The sequence below is a fragment of the Euprymna scolopes genome, chromosome 5 (assembly GCF_053919585.1).
Source record: "Euprymna scolopes isolate OS-2025 chromosome 5, ASM5391958v1, whole genome shotgun sequence".
Taxonomy (NCBI): Eukaryota; Metazoa; Mollusca; class Cephalopoda; order Sepiida; family Sepiolidae; genus Euprymna; species Euprymna scolopes.
In genome coordinates this window covers 111243361-111260175 of record NC_136486.1, presented here as the reverse complement: position 1 = coordinate 111260175, position 16815 = coordinate 111243361, and the positions used below count along the sequence as shown (strand labels likewise).

General features: G+C 37.2%; 1 protein-coding gene across 1 annotated transcript in view; it reads right to left on the bottom strand.

The window, feature by feature from the left end:
• LOC145276953 (uncharacterized) overlaps positions 1-14910 on the bottom strand; it is a 40070-nt gene extending 25160 nt beyond the window's left edge. Inside the window, exons 1-3 of the mRNA XM_080128469.1 lie at positions 14358-14910; positions 6265-6374; positions 1684-1891 (exon numbers count right to left, since the gene is read on the bottom strand). Of these exons, the coding sequence (XP_079984595.1) occupies positions 1684-1891; positions 6265-6374; positions 14358-14907 (868 nt within the window). The 5' untranslated portion in view covers positions 14908-14910. The remainder of the gene's footprint in view (positions 1-1683; positions 1892-6264; positions 6375-14357) is intronic.
• Positions 14911-16815: the final 1905 nt, after the last annotated feature.

The following is a 16815-nucleotide window of genomic DNA, read 5'->3' as shown; positions in this document are numbered from 1 at the left end:
TTTCCAGAAAAAGAAATGTGCGTTAACAATAATTATACTTAGATACGTGATACAGATGTCGGCTGATAGGATTGTTCATGGACGTGCAAAAGACGTAAGCACAAAAAATTAGTTCAATCTGTACACGGACGTTAGTTTGTAGTTTAAACTCAGTGGAAGAAGTCAAACGAGAAGCCGGGGGGGAAAAGACACCGTGGAAGCCGGTGAAATCAAGATCCAAAATGTGAAGTCAAAACGTTGTAATCTCCAAAATGTTGACACGGTGTGTGAATAAATATTATATGAAATATAACTTTGTGTGGTGTCATCTTTCGAAGAAACAGGTATGTGAACTGATCCCGGTTGTTACTGTCATGTTAAATGTTCATCTGACTCTCAAATGTTCACAGACTCTGTCTATTATACAGACTTCTTTACCAAAGAACATTTGTCTAACTCTCCATAATGGAACATTATCTCCTCTCATCGTTTGAAACCTCCTCAGGTACAAGTATTAGTTATCTCATCAAAATAACATGTTGATATATCCACGTCATTGTTTCAGTCCAGCTCAAACCAAACATTGTTCATCGATAATTTGATACCCTGCTATCCAACACAGACTCCTTATTTCAATTTTGATTCAAATCAATTACCTCATTTTCATTCTAGAAAACGTCTAAAATTTAAGGCTTAAGCTTAAGAGGATTTAAAAAGAAATTCAAATTCAGAGAATCTTTCTTAATTGGTGTCTAGTGGCTATAGATCAAATTCAATGCAAAGCTGGTGTGATTGAATTTTCATACGGGATGTTGTATCCATTGTACGGCACAATCACGTCGACACACCGGATCTCACCAGATCGCTGAAGTTAAGCAACGTTGAGCCTAGCCAGTACCATATGGTGACCATTTGGGAAGGTTAGGCGCTGTATGTACGTTCTCAGAAGGTTTGGTGTGGGACCAGTACTTTCACCCCGACAAAAAAAGAACTCCTCACTACAAAAACATCTACAAAGTTGTGGATAGCCCATGCCTCTCCAGGGGCTCAAGGTTATGGATGGATGCTGTGTCCATATTATGCCCAATAAAACGCTTTAAAACGCTGAAAGAGACTGAAATCTGAGGATTATTTATTAATTGATATTGTTAAAATTTTACAAAATTTGGAGGTTTCAGAATTTTCACAAACGGCTTCTATCTCCTCTTCATCACCTTTGCATAAAACTAAATCAAACTAAATATATCACACAGTATATAACCTTATACCTAGTAGCGTTGTTCCCAAAGTCATAATAATGGGTTAATTACATGAAGAGTGAAACCTGCACATGATAGCTGTCTACTCGGTACCTGTGTATGTAATTGTGAAGCAAGTGTTGCTCAATTTCCAACCACTCTTCTCCTGAATCGGCACTGCTGGATTCAAGTGGCAAGGAGAAACTGAGGACGATTGGAAATAATACGGAGATAAGCAGAGCATACATACAGAACCTGGTATTCCCATATGGTCACCCATTTTAGTACTGACCAAGTTCAATGTCACTTAACTTTGGTGATCTAACAAATCCTGTACATACAAATACGTAAATATATATACATATCTAACTAAATAAATAGAGATTTGACCGCCATAAATGTTTATATCTAGGGAGATTAACTGGTGACGCAAATTTGATATATTTTCCGAATATTAAGATGTTACCGTTGACGATTTTAGGCGTATAATCTTCTTGGTTCGATGTTGCATAGCTGTGAGTATCATCCCAGGGACGGATGCTGCACTTCTTTACAAAATCATTTAATGTCGGCTGATTTCCATCTGTTGTTGGGAGGATCTTAAACTTGTCATGGTATGTCGATTGCCCGATCTTCTCTCTTGGGTCCAGATTGAGAACTGAGCTGGAATATTGCTAAAAGTACAAAGACGTGAGACTTAGTAATAATAATAATAATAAAAATAATAATAATAATAATAATAATAATGTGCGTGTCTACATAAACTAGCACCACACCAAATAAGTCAGGAGGGTTAAGGAGGATGGAAAGACCCAGGAGCGAAAGCTCTAGCCAGAACTCCATTGGATGAGTGCAAAGAGAGCTTGGACATTGGGGAGTCTTATTGTCACCCAAGTTCCAGTAAAGACTAATAATCGCTGCCAACAAAAACTCAATGATAAGCGGCTGTTGCGATAACACAGTCATCTGTAAAAGTTTACCGAAAGTGGTGGAGAGTACTGGAAATCTGAGGAGACTTGTTGTCACTCAGACTCCAGATAACACCACAAGTTATGATTACTCCTAGTGAGTAAAATAATAAAACTGCCACACAAACAATTCATAAGGATGACAAAAGATGAAACTAATGAAAACACTTGGACATGGCTACAAAAAGGAAACCTAAACAGAGAAACTGAATCCCTAATCACAACAGCACAAGATAAAGCGATTAGATCAAACCACTTCAAAGTAAAGATAGGCAAGACACAATAAAACAGTAAATACACAACTCTGTGAACAAAGAGACGAAACAATAAACCACATAATAAGCAAATGCAGCAAACTAGCCCCAAAAGAATATAAAAATAGACACGATCGAGTGGAGAAGACAGTACACTGGGAATCTCTGGCCCCCCCTCGCCAAACTTTCACAAGAAACACCCGTCTAGCAGAAAACACGAGCAACAATTTCCCCTACTATTTATCTGTGCCTAGACCTAAACGTAGATTCCATGAGCAAAGCTTCTTTCTTAGAACTGCACGCCTATGGAATTGTCTTCCGTTTTCCTGCTTTCCAGCTGACTACAATAAGGTTGTCTTCAAGTCTAATGTAAACAAGTTTTTGATGAGCCGTTCCATATAACTTCACAAATTTACTGAATTTCCATTACTAACAATTACTATATTGTCCAATTTCTACTGTGCACTCTTTAACTCTTATCCTCGAATGGCCTGTTGGCCTTGATAAGTGGTGATGCCTATGTAAAAAAAAAAAATATGCAGATAACTGAATGTTAAACACCCAGGCAAATGATACAAACACAAAACGACAGATGTACTTAAAAACGAAAGTCACAGAATCCTATGGAACATGGATATACAAACAGATAAACACATCCAAGTAAGAAAATTAGATGTCATAATAATTAACAAGAAAGATAAGTCATGCCAGAATGTAGATTTTGCCGTCCTAGCAGACCATAGAGTGAAGATCAAGAAGAGAGATGAGTGGAGCAAATACACAGAACTGGCCAGAGAGCTCAAAGAGATATGGTAGATGAAGAAAGTCCAGATGGCACCACTAATTGTCGGAGCACTAGGAACATTACTGAAAAACTTGGGAAAAAAAGAATGGGAGAGATTGGAAACTGAGAGGTGGCTGAGAAGATATGACGAATAACAATAACGAAAATAGCTGAAATATTAAGAAAAACCTTTGAGTGTGGAGACTAATACACATGAGCTATAGACGCAAGTTGGACAAAGAAACTGCTACAGATGTAAAACACAAAGAAACACCACATGGAATCATAAAAACTGAAACTCTATAATTGTAGATTAACCCCCCTCTCCCTCCGCGCCTCCACCCAAAGTTGTAGTGTCATCATAAACTGGTGTCACACCAAAACAGAATAGAGAAGGATTAAGGAGGATGGAAAGACCGAGCAGAGAAAGCACTAACCAGATCTCCACTGGATGAGTGCAAAAAGGACAGACCTTCGGGAGGCTTATCACCATCCAAATTCCATTGAAGACAAATGGTCGCTGCCAACAAGAAATCAATGATAAATGGTTATTGTGATGACACAAACTAATTTGCAAAGGTTATTGAAAGAGGTGGCGAGTACTGGAAATCTGAGCAGACTTGTTGTCATCCAGACTCAAAGGAACACCATAGGTTGTTTTCAAAGAGAACTTTTTGATGAGGACCTATGTGAAAACTGCTAGTGAATAATAATAATAATAATAATAATAATAATAATAATAATAAATGGCTAATACCACAGGAAATAGGCATGAACGGTTAAGGGGGATGGAAAGACAGAGGAGGGAAAGCACTAGCCAGACCACCACTTGAAGATGACGAAGAGTAATGGGACATTGGGGAGGTGTGTTGACAACTAAATTCCAGTGAATGGTCATTCAAGCAAGAACATAAGGGCAAGCAGCTGTTATGATAACGCAAAGTCAATTGCAAAGGTTATTGAAAAAGGCAGAGAGTACTGAAAATATGGGAGACTTATCACTCAGACTCCAGGGAATGCCACTAGTTATTGCCTGTGCACAATCACTAATGATGATCTGTGAGTAAATAAATAATAATAGCACGATGTCTTCACTGAAAGGAGAGCCGATAAGGTCAATCATGTCCCAAATTATAACATGAATATATAATCTTAAGATACGTCCATTCAATCTGTGCATTTAGCAATTGCAATGATATTTCAAAGTTAAGCATGACAGACTGACGAAAATGATACCGGGTGACCTATCAAAAATGACACCAACTGAATCATTAATTAATGAAAGTCGATCTTTGGTTTATTTTGGACATCCTCATGACTCTTACTCTCCTTATTTTATCCTTTTGTCCCCTGAGCGATGTTTCTGGCAAAGGGGAAAGAAATGCTGTTTTCTGGGTAAGAATCTATCCATATAAGACTTATTCTTGTTACTGTTGGCTAGCTTTTGACCTTGTTATTATTATTATTGTTATTATTATTGTTATTATGTTATATTATTGTAATTGTTGGCTAACTTTTGAACTTAAAGTGATATTTTTTTTTAGCTCATTGCATCAAGTGGCTTCGTGCGTTGTCTGGAGCGATTTCTAAAAAGAAAAAGTTAATCATTTTTGTAATCAACCAAATTTGGTACAAATAAACATCAGTCTATGTGTGACTTGTCCACCAAGTTTCAATCATGAATGTCCAACAGTCTTTGTATTATCGCCGTTCAATGATAAACACACTTAGATATGATATCCAAAATCTTTACTTATATATACATGTGTGTGTGTGTGTGTGTGAGTTCGTTCTCTATGGACTCCAAAATGGCTGCACTAATCATTTTGAAATTTCACACAAATGTACTTCATGTGTCTCTAACAGTGTTCTTAGATAGGGTTTATATCGGAATGCCACCGAAAAGTATCAAAAATCGATAATTGAAAATAACCAATTAAATAAGGAATAGTTCAATTTTGACCAAAGTTAACACCCTTATTCAGACGAACATCACACGTGGATTTGAGAAGTTTTATCACCACACAAACAGAAGAGCCCTGCATATAAAATCAACAGTATGTTCTTTGGTAAGACAAGGACGCATTCGAAGTAAATGTTTCTGTTTAGAGCTAAATTGAACCATGATACTTGACCCCCACATGGCTACGATTTAAATGAATGGCTCTCGTTTTGGGGAAGCACCATGTTTCGAAAAGTTACTGACTTTCACTCCTGATCTGAAATGGAGCACATACATCAAATCCGTTGCCAGGGTCGCGAGGAAAATCGTTGCATCATTCTACCGATCTAGTAGATATCTCACTGCTGATGCAATCCTTTTCCTGTATAAGAGCCAATTACGTCTTAGGATGGAGTACTGTTGCCACATCTGAGGAGGAGCTATTCAGAGCATCTTCTTCTGCCTCGACAGGGTATAAGACTGACTGTCATCTAGTGGGTGATGTCTATTTCTCCTCCCTGCAGCCTCTATCTCATAGAAGAGACGTTGCCAGCATCTCTTTGCTCCACTGTTATTTTCATGGCAGGTATTCAAACAAATTTCATCCTATGGTTCCCTCCCTGGTAAGTCTTTCACGGCAAACACTCAACCAGCTATAACAACTATCAACAATTTCCCTTATTATCTATCTGTGCCTAAATCTATGCGAAAATTCCATGAGCAGAGTTTTTTGTTTTTTTTTTCCCTAGAGCTGCTCGTCTCTGGAACACAATTCCACAAAGCTGCTTCCCGGCTGACTATAACATGGTTGTTTTCAAGTACAACATGAACAGGTTTTTGAAGAGCTGTTCTCTAAAATAAATTATTATTAAATTTCCATTGCGGTACCAATTAACTCTTGTTCTTGAGTGACTTTCGGACCTTGATGAGTCGTGATTATACAAAGTAAAACAAAATACTGACGCAACGCTATAGGAGAATCTTGAATTAATACTCGGTTGTCTACGTCTCCCAGATAGAAATCAAGTGTTGATTTCTGAGGACTTTTATTAACGTAGACTGACACACAAAAAACAGGCTAAATAATAAGAATACTCACTACGGGCGCTTTCGGAGCTGATGGCGCCCACTTTCCTTGAAAGGTGTCCATGTTGGTTGTCTGGTATCTTTTACAATGATCACCTTGAATCGTATTTAAGGGTCGATAAGCTGAAAAATCGAATCATTGTGTATTACTATTAAAAGAATCAGACAGAAACACATTATGAAGAATGCAAATTTTATATTTGACTAGTGAGACGGGGGGGGGGGTCCGGCTATGCCCGGATGTAAAATGCATTTAAATATGATATTTTAATTTGCCCAAATTTCGTATATATTATTATAGAGTTGTGATTTCAAAAATAAAAAAAAAAGTATTTAGGTGCCATCAGCTAGAATTGAAACCGAAACTGTAGTATTCAAAGCTGGTGACGTTACCACTAAATTAATGTGACACGCATATAAATTGATTAAAAATTAGACCAAGATAAATGCACAAAATGTATAATGATTTTTACAATTTTGACTCATTTTTGACCACTTAAAAACTATTTTTACCAGCTAAAGACCCAAAAAGGATGGCCTGTAAAAACTCCAATCATTTGAGGCCCCCTAGAGCTCCTCTGTGACTTTTAGTTTCGGGGGAGATAGAGTTTGAAAATATGGAGATAGACGGATGTATAACCGTTTATATATTAGATTACAAAGATCATTAATAACATTTTAGCATTTATTATATATATTTTGAGTTTTTATTTTACTTCAATAAGTTCTCAGATTATTTTTGTGAAAATCTCTCCAGACATAGTACGAAGCCACTTGATGTGAAGAGCTAAAAAAATATAATACTTCAAGCCAACAAACAATAAATATAGAGATAAAAAAATTAAAAAAAAAAAAACGTCTTCAAGTTCAACGCAGAAAACAGCAATATTTTTCTAGTGGAATATGAGGACTAAAGGACAAAATAGGGTGAAACGATGGTTACGAGACCGATAAAAAATAAAATTTATGATTTACATTAGACCTCCCGATGCTATTTATTTGCTTTTATGGAAATCGCTCCAGACAAGACATAAAGCCACTTGATGTAAGGAGCTAAACAAATACTACTTCAAGGTCAACCACGTTCCGACGATGTGTTAGAAGGAATAGATTCTGGCCCAGAAAACAGCAATTCTTTCCCCTTTGTCAGCAGAAACATCGCTCCTGGAATGTGAGGACTAAAGGACAAAAGGGAAGCAAGAGTTACGAGATTTCTATATGAGATGCATAGATATCCGAGTATTCAATCAAGATTCTTCTCTACGTCTTCTCAAACATTGAGTTACTAAGGCAGTGAAGAACACTAAATTTCCCTCTTCTGAACTGATCATTTAATTATGTTACGGTTTATCCTTATTGTGGTCTTTTCTGAATTTTGCTGGATTCCAGGACAAGAATTCATCTGGTCTAGTGGAGTGTTATGTAATAGGTCGAACACAAGAAAGTGTTGATCTATCTATTTAGTTATCTATTTCTGTATCTATCCATCTCGGTCTATCTATCTATCTAGCTAGAGAGATGGACGGGAGATGAATATGAAGAATATTTATAAAACCTGTCAAAATATAACAAACTAGATCATAGACAAGTTTACCGAAAGGTCTGGTCAGCTGATCGGATCTATGGGAGAGTCACGTGATCAGGTTAGCTGGAGATCGAAGAGTTGGAACTTGGATTTGAAGCAGAGCAGTTTAACAGGTCGTCTCCCATTCACTGAAGAGAGAGCTGACGTGTCTTACAATGGCGACTTGGAATTAACCACACAAGCAAAGATATTCACTTTCCATTCTTCTGCGATCGACACCTAGAAAGTGAATAAAAAACTAAATCCCACCTGACAATATAATAGGAGTATCCAGCTAACTGCTGTTATCTGAGGTAACATCGCTAAGAAAAAGTGCACTGTTCATTGTATGACCAATAGTATAGTCATGTTAACGAGGATCTTATTTAGGCTTTGAATGCTCTGTTATTTTGGATATTTGGTTAGGGTTTATTTGTAAGGTGAACTATCCTCATGTCAAGTTGTCCTAACAAACCCTTGCATAATGTTTAAGGATCGCAATCAGAGAAAGAATGCAAGAAAACATTATGTATAGGCTACAAAAGGTTTTATGTTGTTTTTTTTTTGTTATCGCCATATAAATTATTTTGATTGCAGAAATTCCCCTCTCAACTAACGTACCGTAGGTTTTCAACAAAAAGATGCCACATACAAATTCAATACATCTACCATGATAGTCATTATCTTATGTAGCTTACGACCACCATTTCTGCCACATTCACTCGTGATAATAAAAGCCTACATTACATCCGATGAGCAACACCATCACAATCGCCACAATCTACAGAGGAAGGAGTTCCTATTTTTCTCTCTCAATATTTAGTGCTCCCACCGCTACCAGTTGAGACTGGATCAAATTCTATATTTTTCTACAATATTGTGCTTCACCACCATTAACTGTTTTTTACATACATACACAACATACTCTTTCCATTTTTCGATTCACAAATAATAAAGTCTCTCTATCGCTTGATTCCATCCATTGTAATTGGCTGAGCCCTGAATATTCTTATATTCGGTATTAATGGTATTCGCATCAATAAATGAACACTTACTTACCATTCAAATATAGCGTCACAATGATACCTATTTTCCCCCCACTGACTACATTGCTGCGCTCTTTTTCTTAGATTATACCTACAAAACACACCGGACCTATAATACACAAAATAAAATACATTGGTTCTTTCTGTTTTTATGTGATTTTTCATTATTTAAAATTACTGCTACATGGTGAAATTGCGGTAGATGACGAACACATGAACACATGCACACAAAAGTAGATTTGTTTATCATGCGTGCATCTTTGTATGTAGAAAATTGTCTCCGCAAAATCTAATCGAGATTTTCGTAACCTATAAAAGTCATCAATTTAAAGAGATTTGAGGAGGTGGACCTAATGTAAAAATATACCTTAAAAAAAAAAACATAAGAAAACAGTAGGAAAAGAAAAGTAAATAATCCAAAGCATTAAAAAGTTATGAATTTAATAGGGTAGGTAGGTTTTTTTTTTGGTCATTTTTGTTATGAAGTCTGTTCGCTCGGTAAAGGCCGATGGTTTTCGTCGAAAAAAAGAAATAGTAAAAGTTATGAATTGTTTAGGGCTGTTTTCATGGTCGTTTTGTTTAATGACGTCCATACGCTTGATATAATCTGGCTCACAGAGAAACAGGATGTAAACTGCAAAAGATGAGAAAGAGAGAGTTGGGAAGAATATACATATATATATTCTTCCCAACTCTCTCTCTCTCTCTCTCTCACTCTCTCTCTCTCTCTTTCTCTCTCTCTCTATCTAAGGATATTTTTTATAATAATAAAATAAAAAACAGTTTGCCACAATAATTCCTTCTGATATAAAAATTAAATTTTGTCTGTTTTGTGGGTGGCGGGTCTACTTAAACAAACTGAGCTACAGCAACGCGTGGCTGGGTACGGCTAGTATATTGATAAATGAGGAATCATTTCCATTTAAAATCCAGTTAGTATTATGCATATTAGATTGAGAAAAGTATGTTTGAAATGTGTACACATTATGTGAATAAGCTAAATTAAAATAAAATGGCAACCGAATTTGACCTTATGTCATGTTTATCTAAATACGAAACTCGAATTTTAACTCAAAATGATTCTTCATTTAATAATACTTATTAATGATTATATATTTTTTTCATTTGGAGGGTTTACACTTATCAAGGCCTGGAGGCCACTCTAGCATAAGGATTAAGTACTAGATAGATAATGAGGTAACAACATCAGTCACGGTTGAACTTGGATAGGGCTAAATTATTTAAATGAACAAGTCAATAGAAATTTATTCACATTAGACTTGTAGACGACCATGTTATAGTCAACAGGGAAGCAGGCAATAATAATAATAATAATAATAATAATAATAATAAAAACATAAAACCATTTTTAATGCATATGCTGTATTTTTCTTGTGTTATTCTCCGGCTAGGGATTTTTATTCTCATCCCCCAAACAACAGATAATGATCTGGTCTATATTGATTGTGGTATAATGCTGTTCCTGTGCAGTTCTAGGAGGTCCACCCTCCCAGACTTTGCCTTCTCTCTTTGAGAGACGGTTAGTTTATTGCTAATCGCCCAAGGCATCCTTACTGGGGAATGGCAATGAGGTTGCTGAGAAACTTTTTGCAGGTCAGAGTGCCTCTCTTCAGGATCATTCATTTCTGAATCCCACTTTCCGACCCTGGTGTCTAAGTTCTTGCAGTGGGAGAGAATTAAAACCTTCCCTGGCCCCGACTTTTAAACATTACTATGTATGGAGAGACCAAACAAGAGCTTTATCATACATATTAGGTTTTGAGTCTAAGAAAAAGTTTCCTTATATTCAACTACATGGAATCTTACCTACTGTGGTGAAACCAATTTCTCTAGTCCAGTTGACTGTGTCTCTCTCCCAAAGGTAAAGCACCTCACCGGTATCCTTAGCAATCAGTGTCTTTCTCTCTTATTACCCTACAGAACTAGTGCTTTTCTATTTTTCAAAGTGAGATTGTCACGTGGAGCTGACATCTGAATTTCTAGTGTTATTTTCTTTGTTTCAGATCAACCCAGATACCCTCTCTCGCTGTGAGCCAAGATCCGCAACAATGGGAGGAAATGATTCATTAGCAAACAACAGGAAATGAAATGAGTAAAAAGACGATGAGGTGGGGGCTGCCAAGATCTTTTATCTCGGCAGCTCCCACCTCATGGTCAGTGGTTAATTTTGGAATAATCAACTACTCCCAGCTGACATGACCAGATAAATAGCCATTAACCTGTACAATAGAGGAAGTGGCATAGAAAGGCACAGAAAGGCACAAAAAGGCACACAAAGGAGATGATAATCCACTAGGATTGACCAAGACGGAGTGACATTTCCACCTGTAAGTCTTTCTGAGACAAAGGTGAAATTTTTAGAATCTCCAATCCTGATTCAATAAATTTAAAAGTCAGAGTTAGTTTGGCAACAGTTTACAGTTTGCTGTTTGAATTACATCTGGAGAGCTTTAGCAGACCCGAGATGCGCTAACTTCAATTGACCAACAGTGATGGTTTCAATATACAGGGTGTAACGATAAATTGATCACCCTAAAGAAAACAATACTAAAGCTTTATTTTAAAACTTTTATTGAAAAAAACAATTCAGATAACTTGATCATGTAGTAGAGCTGACATCTATTCAATGTAGTCACCATCAACCTAAATCACCGCCTCAACACTGGTCCAGAACTGGGAGCATGCCTGTTGCACAAGTGCCAGCCGGAGCTTGGAAAATATTTGGCAGATGATGACGATCAGGCTGGTTTTGGTGTTGTGAGAGGTCATGTTAGTGATGTTCTCGACGTATGACTGAATGAAGTAGTCCAGCAGGTTCTCATTGGGGGGTGGGGCAGTGAGAGAATGGTACAAAGTTGTAGCACTCCTTCTGAAGCCAAGCCTGGGTCTCTTTGGACTTGGACTTGTTGGCCGGCACCAAGCCCTTCTACCACACCCAGGCTCTGCCAGTGACCACCTGATTGCACCAGGGAATCATCACACTCTTTAGCACATCCAGGTACACTTTGGTGTTGACTTTCAAGCCGACTTCGAATATGTGAGGTGGCATGATGTGGCCCTCACTTGAAATCACACCAAAGACCATTCGTGATGCATTTTGAGGGTGCTGGCAACGGCCCTGTTGTCATAAATTGGATCGGTAGAGAGCATGAGTTGTACAGTGGTGCATCGCTGATCATTGAACATTGTGTCACTTTCAGACATGATACAAGGCTCCTATCGCTCTTGGGATTTGTACACAACTGGCTAACTAGTAGATAGTCTGCAACAGCAACAACAACAAAAAAAAAACGGTTTTCATCAAACGGAAATGGAATCATATCTTTTTTTTATGGCAGCAATTTTTTTGTTTCACCCTGTACAACTAAGATGTGGACATTAGCGTTTGGAAGATCATTTTCTCACGCATGGCAAGAGTACAATTGATCTATGTACAATGTGTTGGGAGTCTGTGTTTTCTTTTATAAGTTTATGTTTGTTGTTTTATTTTTTGGCAGTCATTAATGTGAGAGACGACGACACGGTCAGAAGGAAGAGAATATGAGAAAAAGAGAAGATAAAGTAGAAGAAAGCCACAACAAAAAGTGTTGCATTAGCGATTGTCAAAAGTAGGGGACGCACATAGCTTTACAATCCATGCATACTAGTTTTGGAAAAGGTATGAGCCCAATTGGAGGGTTCTGGTTTCATATCTTTACAAACGCTATTATCAGTAGAGGGCCACATCTTTGCTTAAAATAGCAACTTGTATATAATTAATAGTATACAATGAATTGTTAAAATAGACATCTAGTTTCAGCATGAGATAATCCAAAAAGAATTGATATGCCATAAAAAGTTTTGGTTGATGAAATGTAACCGCTTGTCGAACACAGGAATCTTTCTGTCAAACTCGGGAATCTGCATGGAATTTCGAACCAAACCCTTTATTTAATCTATGGAGATAGCATGTTCTCATTTCATCAGCCATGACTGGGTAGAAGTCCTAAGTAATTTGTAATTGTGTTTTGAATGTCGTCTGTACTGAGAATTGAACCTTCAACCTCTAGAAGAGTGTCTTTTTTTAAGTCCATTTTCACCCCCCCGAACAAGGCACAGAGTCACTTTAATTTAGGGGGCTACTATCAGGGACATAAGTTGCAAGGATACTATGTAGGGAGTTGAGCAGCAAGATGTCTGTTCACATTACAGTTGGGGAATCAGGAACCTGGAAGGGAATTACAAAGTCTAGCAGTTCTGAAGAAGAAACTATAAGAGTAGAAGGTTTTCTTATATCTAGAGATCTCTACTGTGTATGGGTGGAACTTTGCAGCTTGTTGGCTTTATTGGGGGAAATTATTTTGAGGGAGTACAAGGGCCTATAGTTCGTTGGAACAGCCATTATTAAAATACTTGTAAAAAAGGCAGAGGGATGTAACATTTTGTCGATGGGACACAGGTTGAAGCTTAGATGACAGTTCAGGACCCATTATGTTGACGACTCTCTTTTGAACCCTGTCCAGGAATGAGAGACTATTAGCAGATGCACCAGCCCAAATGTGACAACAATACCCTATATATGGGCGAATAGTGGCCTTGTAGAGGTACAGGATATTTTCAGGTGTAAGTAACTTTCTAGCACGGTAGAGAGAGCCCACCTTCCTCCCAGCAGTCTTGGCAATGCTCTCAATGTATCTGTTCCAACTCATGTTCCCCGTGAACGTTAAGCGGAGAAGTTTGAACGAAGTACTTTCAGGTAATGTATCTTTAGCCATAGTTATTAGTGGTTGAAAAGGTTTCTTGTAATTATTGAAGGAAACAAAGTCTTAGCAGCATTGAATGTAACCATCCATTTTTGACCCCATTCCATTACAGACTGGAAGTCTTCCTCTAGGGTTTCCGCCATTGCCTTGGATATGTGTTCATTTGTTTTCCCTTCGTGCCTGTTATAGAGCGTTGTATCGTCAGCAAATATGTCCGTCTCAGAGTCTATTTTATCAGGGAGGTCATTTATGAATATCAAGAATAATAAAGGTTCAAGGATCGACCCATGGGGCACACCCACATTTATATCATATTGTTTAGACGTACGACCATCGAGGATAACCTGGATTCTTCTCTTTTTTTAAGAAGGACATAATTATGTAAATTTAAATCTGAATTTTACCAAGTATATTATACTATGTATAGTATACCAAGTATATTATACTAGGTATATTATACTAGGTATATGATACTATGCTTTGAGTCCTTGCTGACAAGATGAGCGCATGCTATTCATGTGGATTAAACGAAAAGTTACGTTTGAAATTTCATGTAGATTCCCAAGTCCGATAGAAAGATTCCTGTGTTCGACAAGTTAGACTTAAAGAAAGTTGGAGATTATATCGATCGAAACGTCGCAAAAATAACACTAAAGATGAGAACAGTAGCCGGAAGGATCCAAATAATACGAATAATCAATCTTGATCTTAGAAATTTAGAACCAATGCTTACTTTTATTAGTTTTTAATGCAACGTCCGTTTTTTCTTCTTTTCCTTCAACTAAATTCCTGAATTTGTCCTGTTGCTCTGAAACCAATATTTCTACAGTTCGAGCTCTCGGCAATATCCGATCCACTGTCTCTGTAGATGGAAGACATTTCTCTCTCCTCGAGATTCCGGTCTGTGCAGGGAATTCCTCACTGTAGCTCGATTGGCAATTCGTGCCAATTCTTTTGTCAACGTGCATCTGAATAGAGACCTTATCCACTCGATCCGAACGAATGGCCGGTTCCAGTCGAGGTAACTTTTCATCGTACTGATGACGAAACTCGGTAGCTTGCTTTCCGAAATGGTGGATGTCTTTGCTTATCTCGGTGGCGGGAGGATAGCTGAACGGACGCGGGTTGAGAGTGTTCAATGAGCGAAGTGGAAACTCTGAGGTGTATGTACTGGTCAAAGTTTTCAAATTGTCGTCTTGTAATGGCTGAAGCATCGACAGTCGGTTCTTTTCTAAGATTTTGATTGGTGGATCATATTTATCTCCCTTTGTGAATGGCGCCATCTTTAAGTTCTGCAAATAAAATAAGAAGGACTTATTATGTGAATATTTTTAAATGATAAAATAGACAATTACAAATGCAATAAAGACCTACGTGTGAAAAAAAAAACACCACCAAAACATTATATTTAAGAAATTAATGTCCAACCAGTTTATATCTGCTCGTAGAGTTGTGTTGGTATTATACTTGGGTGAATCAATTTCCATCTTTACATATATTCTACCATCGTATAGTGAGTACAAAAAATGTTTGTGAAATTTCGTGAAAAATACGTTAGTAAGATTTGCATGTGAGAGTAAGCAACGGCAAGGAATGTATTTACATACTGTTTTTATTGGCAATAAATAAATAAATAAATAATAAACAGTATATATGTTTTTAAACAAAATAATTCGGTTTGAAATAATGCTTTATGCTAACTTTTTACATTTCATCAAAAACTAGCAAAACTCCCCGTACTTCGCGCGAGACTTTGCTGTAGGTTCGAGTACCCACTTCACGAGCACATATGTGTTAAATAATAGAAAATCTACTGTTCATATTTGTGACGAGCAAGCGCAAAAGCGCACAAAAAATATGAGTTGTGCGTGCCTGCGCCGGAGAGCGAACCTGGGACCGTTAGATTACAAAGAAAAACGTTTGTGAGCGATACTCGCATTACCGACGGCTATAAAAAGTCAAGCCAAACAAAGATTGCGAGTGTTTTTTTTTTGTGTTTTTTTGCACTGTTGATATTGGAATACCCAATTCAAAATTTAATTGTTTAAAGAGCAAACAAGTGAAGAATCTCTTTCAATAAATAAACATATTTATTTAGCAAAATTAAATGTAATATTTCGATTCATAAGAGAATCTTTATCAGGAAAATCCAATTTTTCTTCTTTTTTATTACGTGCCATTTTTTTGTTGATGTTATTACGTAATTTTACTTTTTTTTTTTATTCACAAATCATGTATCCAGTTAGAAATACATCCTTTGGAAATTGATATCGAAAAAATTACTGCCTTAGTAATGTGTACTCTGTCTTTTTCTTTCTTCTTTCTTTCTTTGTCAACCAATCACGTGATTCTGTTAGCGTATGAACAAAGAAAGAAAGAAAGAAAGAAAGAAAGAAAAGGAGTAGGCAAATAAATAACAGAAAGGAGGCCTGAGGAAATAAAGAATGAAGAAATGGAGAAACGTAGAAAGAAGAAAGGACAAAGAAAGAATGCACGAAAGACAAAGGGAGATGTAAATGAGAAATAGAGAAGGAAGAAAGTAGAGATTCAGTAAAAAAGAAAGCAAGAAAGCAAGCAAGAAAGAAAGAAAGACAAAAACAGTACACGGAGAAAGGAAAGTGTAAGGTTTTGAAGGATTTAGTATAAGAACAGAACAAAAAGAGAAATATGAAATACGACAAGATTTATTGACTCACTCTTACAGCCCGCGTGGGGCTCGATTACATTACATTTTTTGTCTCCCGTTCCAAAAGAGTTCAATAAGAGGAAAGAGGGTTAACAGTTCAAGGGAGGTAATTCCGATTATTCCACACCCCCCTTTCAAGTCCCAAATTCATAGTGAAAGTTTCTCAGGTGGTTGAACTTTTCTACCACTCTTTGTATATTTTACTTTGGGACTTTCTGAGTTGAAGGATTGAATATCCTCGTGTACAGTTGACTGCACATCTGTCTGGTTAGTTTGTCCCATTAAATTATTGTAGCTGCACTCAGGAATATCTCTGGATGCATTTGGTAAGGCTGACAATTCTGTCAGTGCAGCTATTTGAGGAAAATCGATGTGCTCATTTCTTTTTCGAAGATGGTTTCTGTTTCTACGAAACAATCCTGAGTCCGTTTCAACCAGGACTGATCTTGGAGTAACAGTATCTATCACTTTGGCTGGGCTCGTTTTGGGTGTTTTCACCAAAACT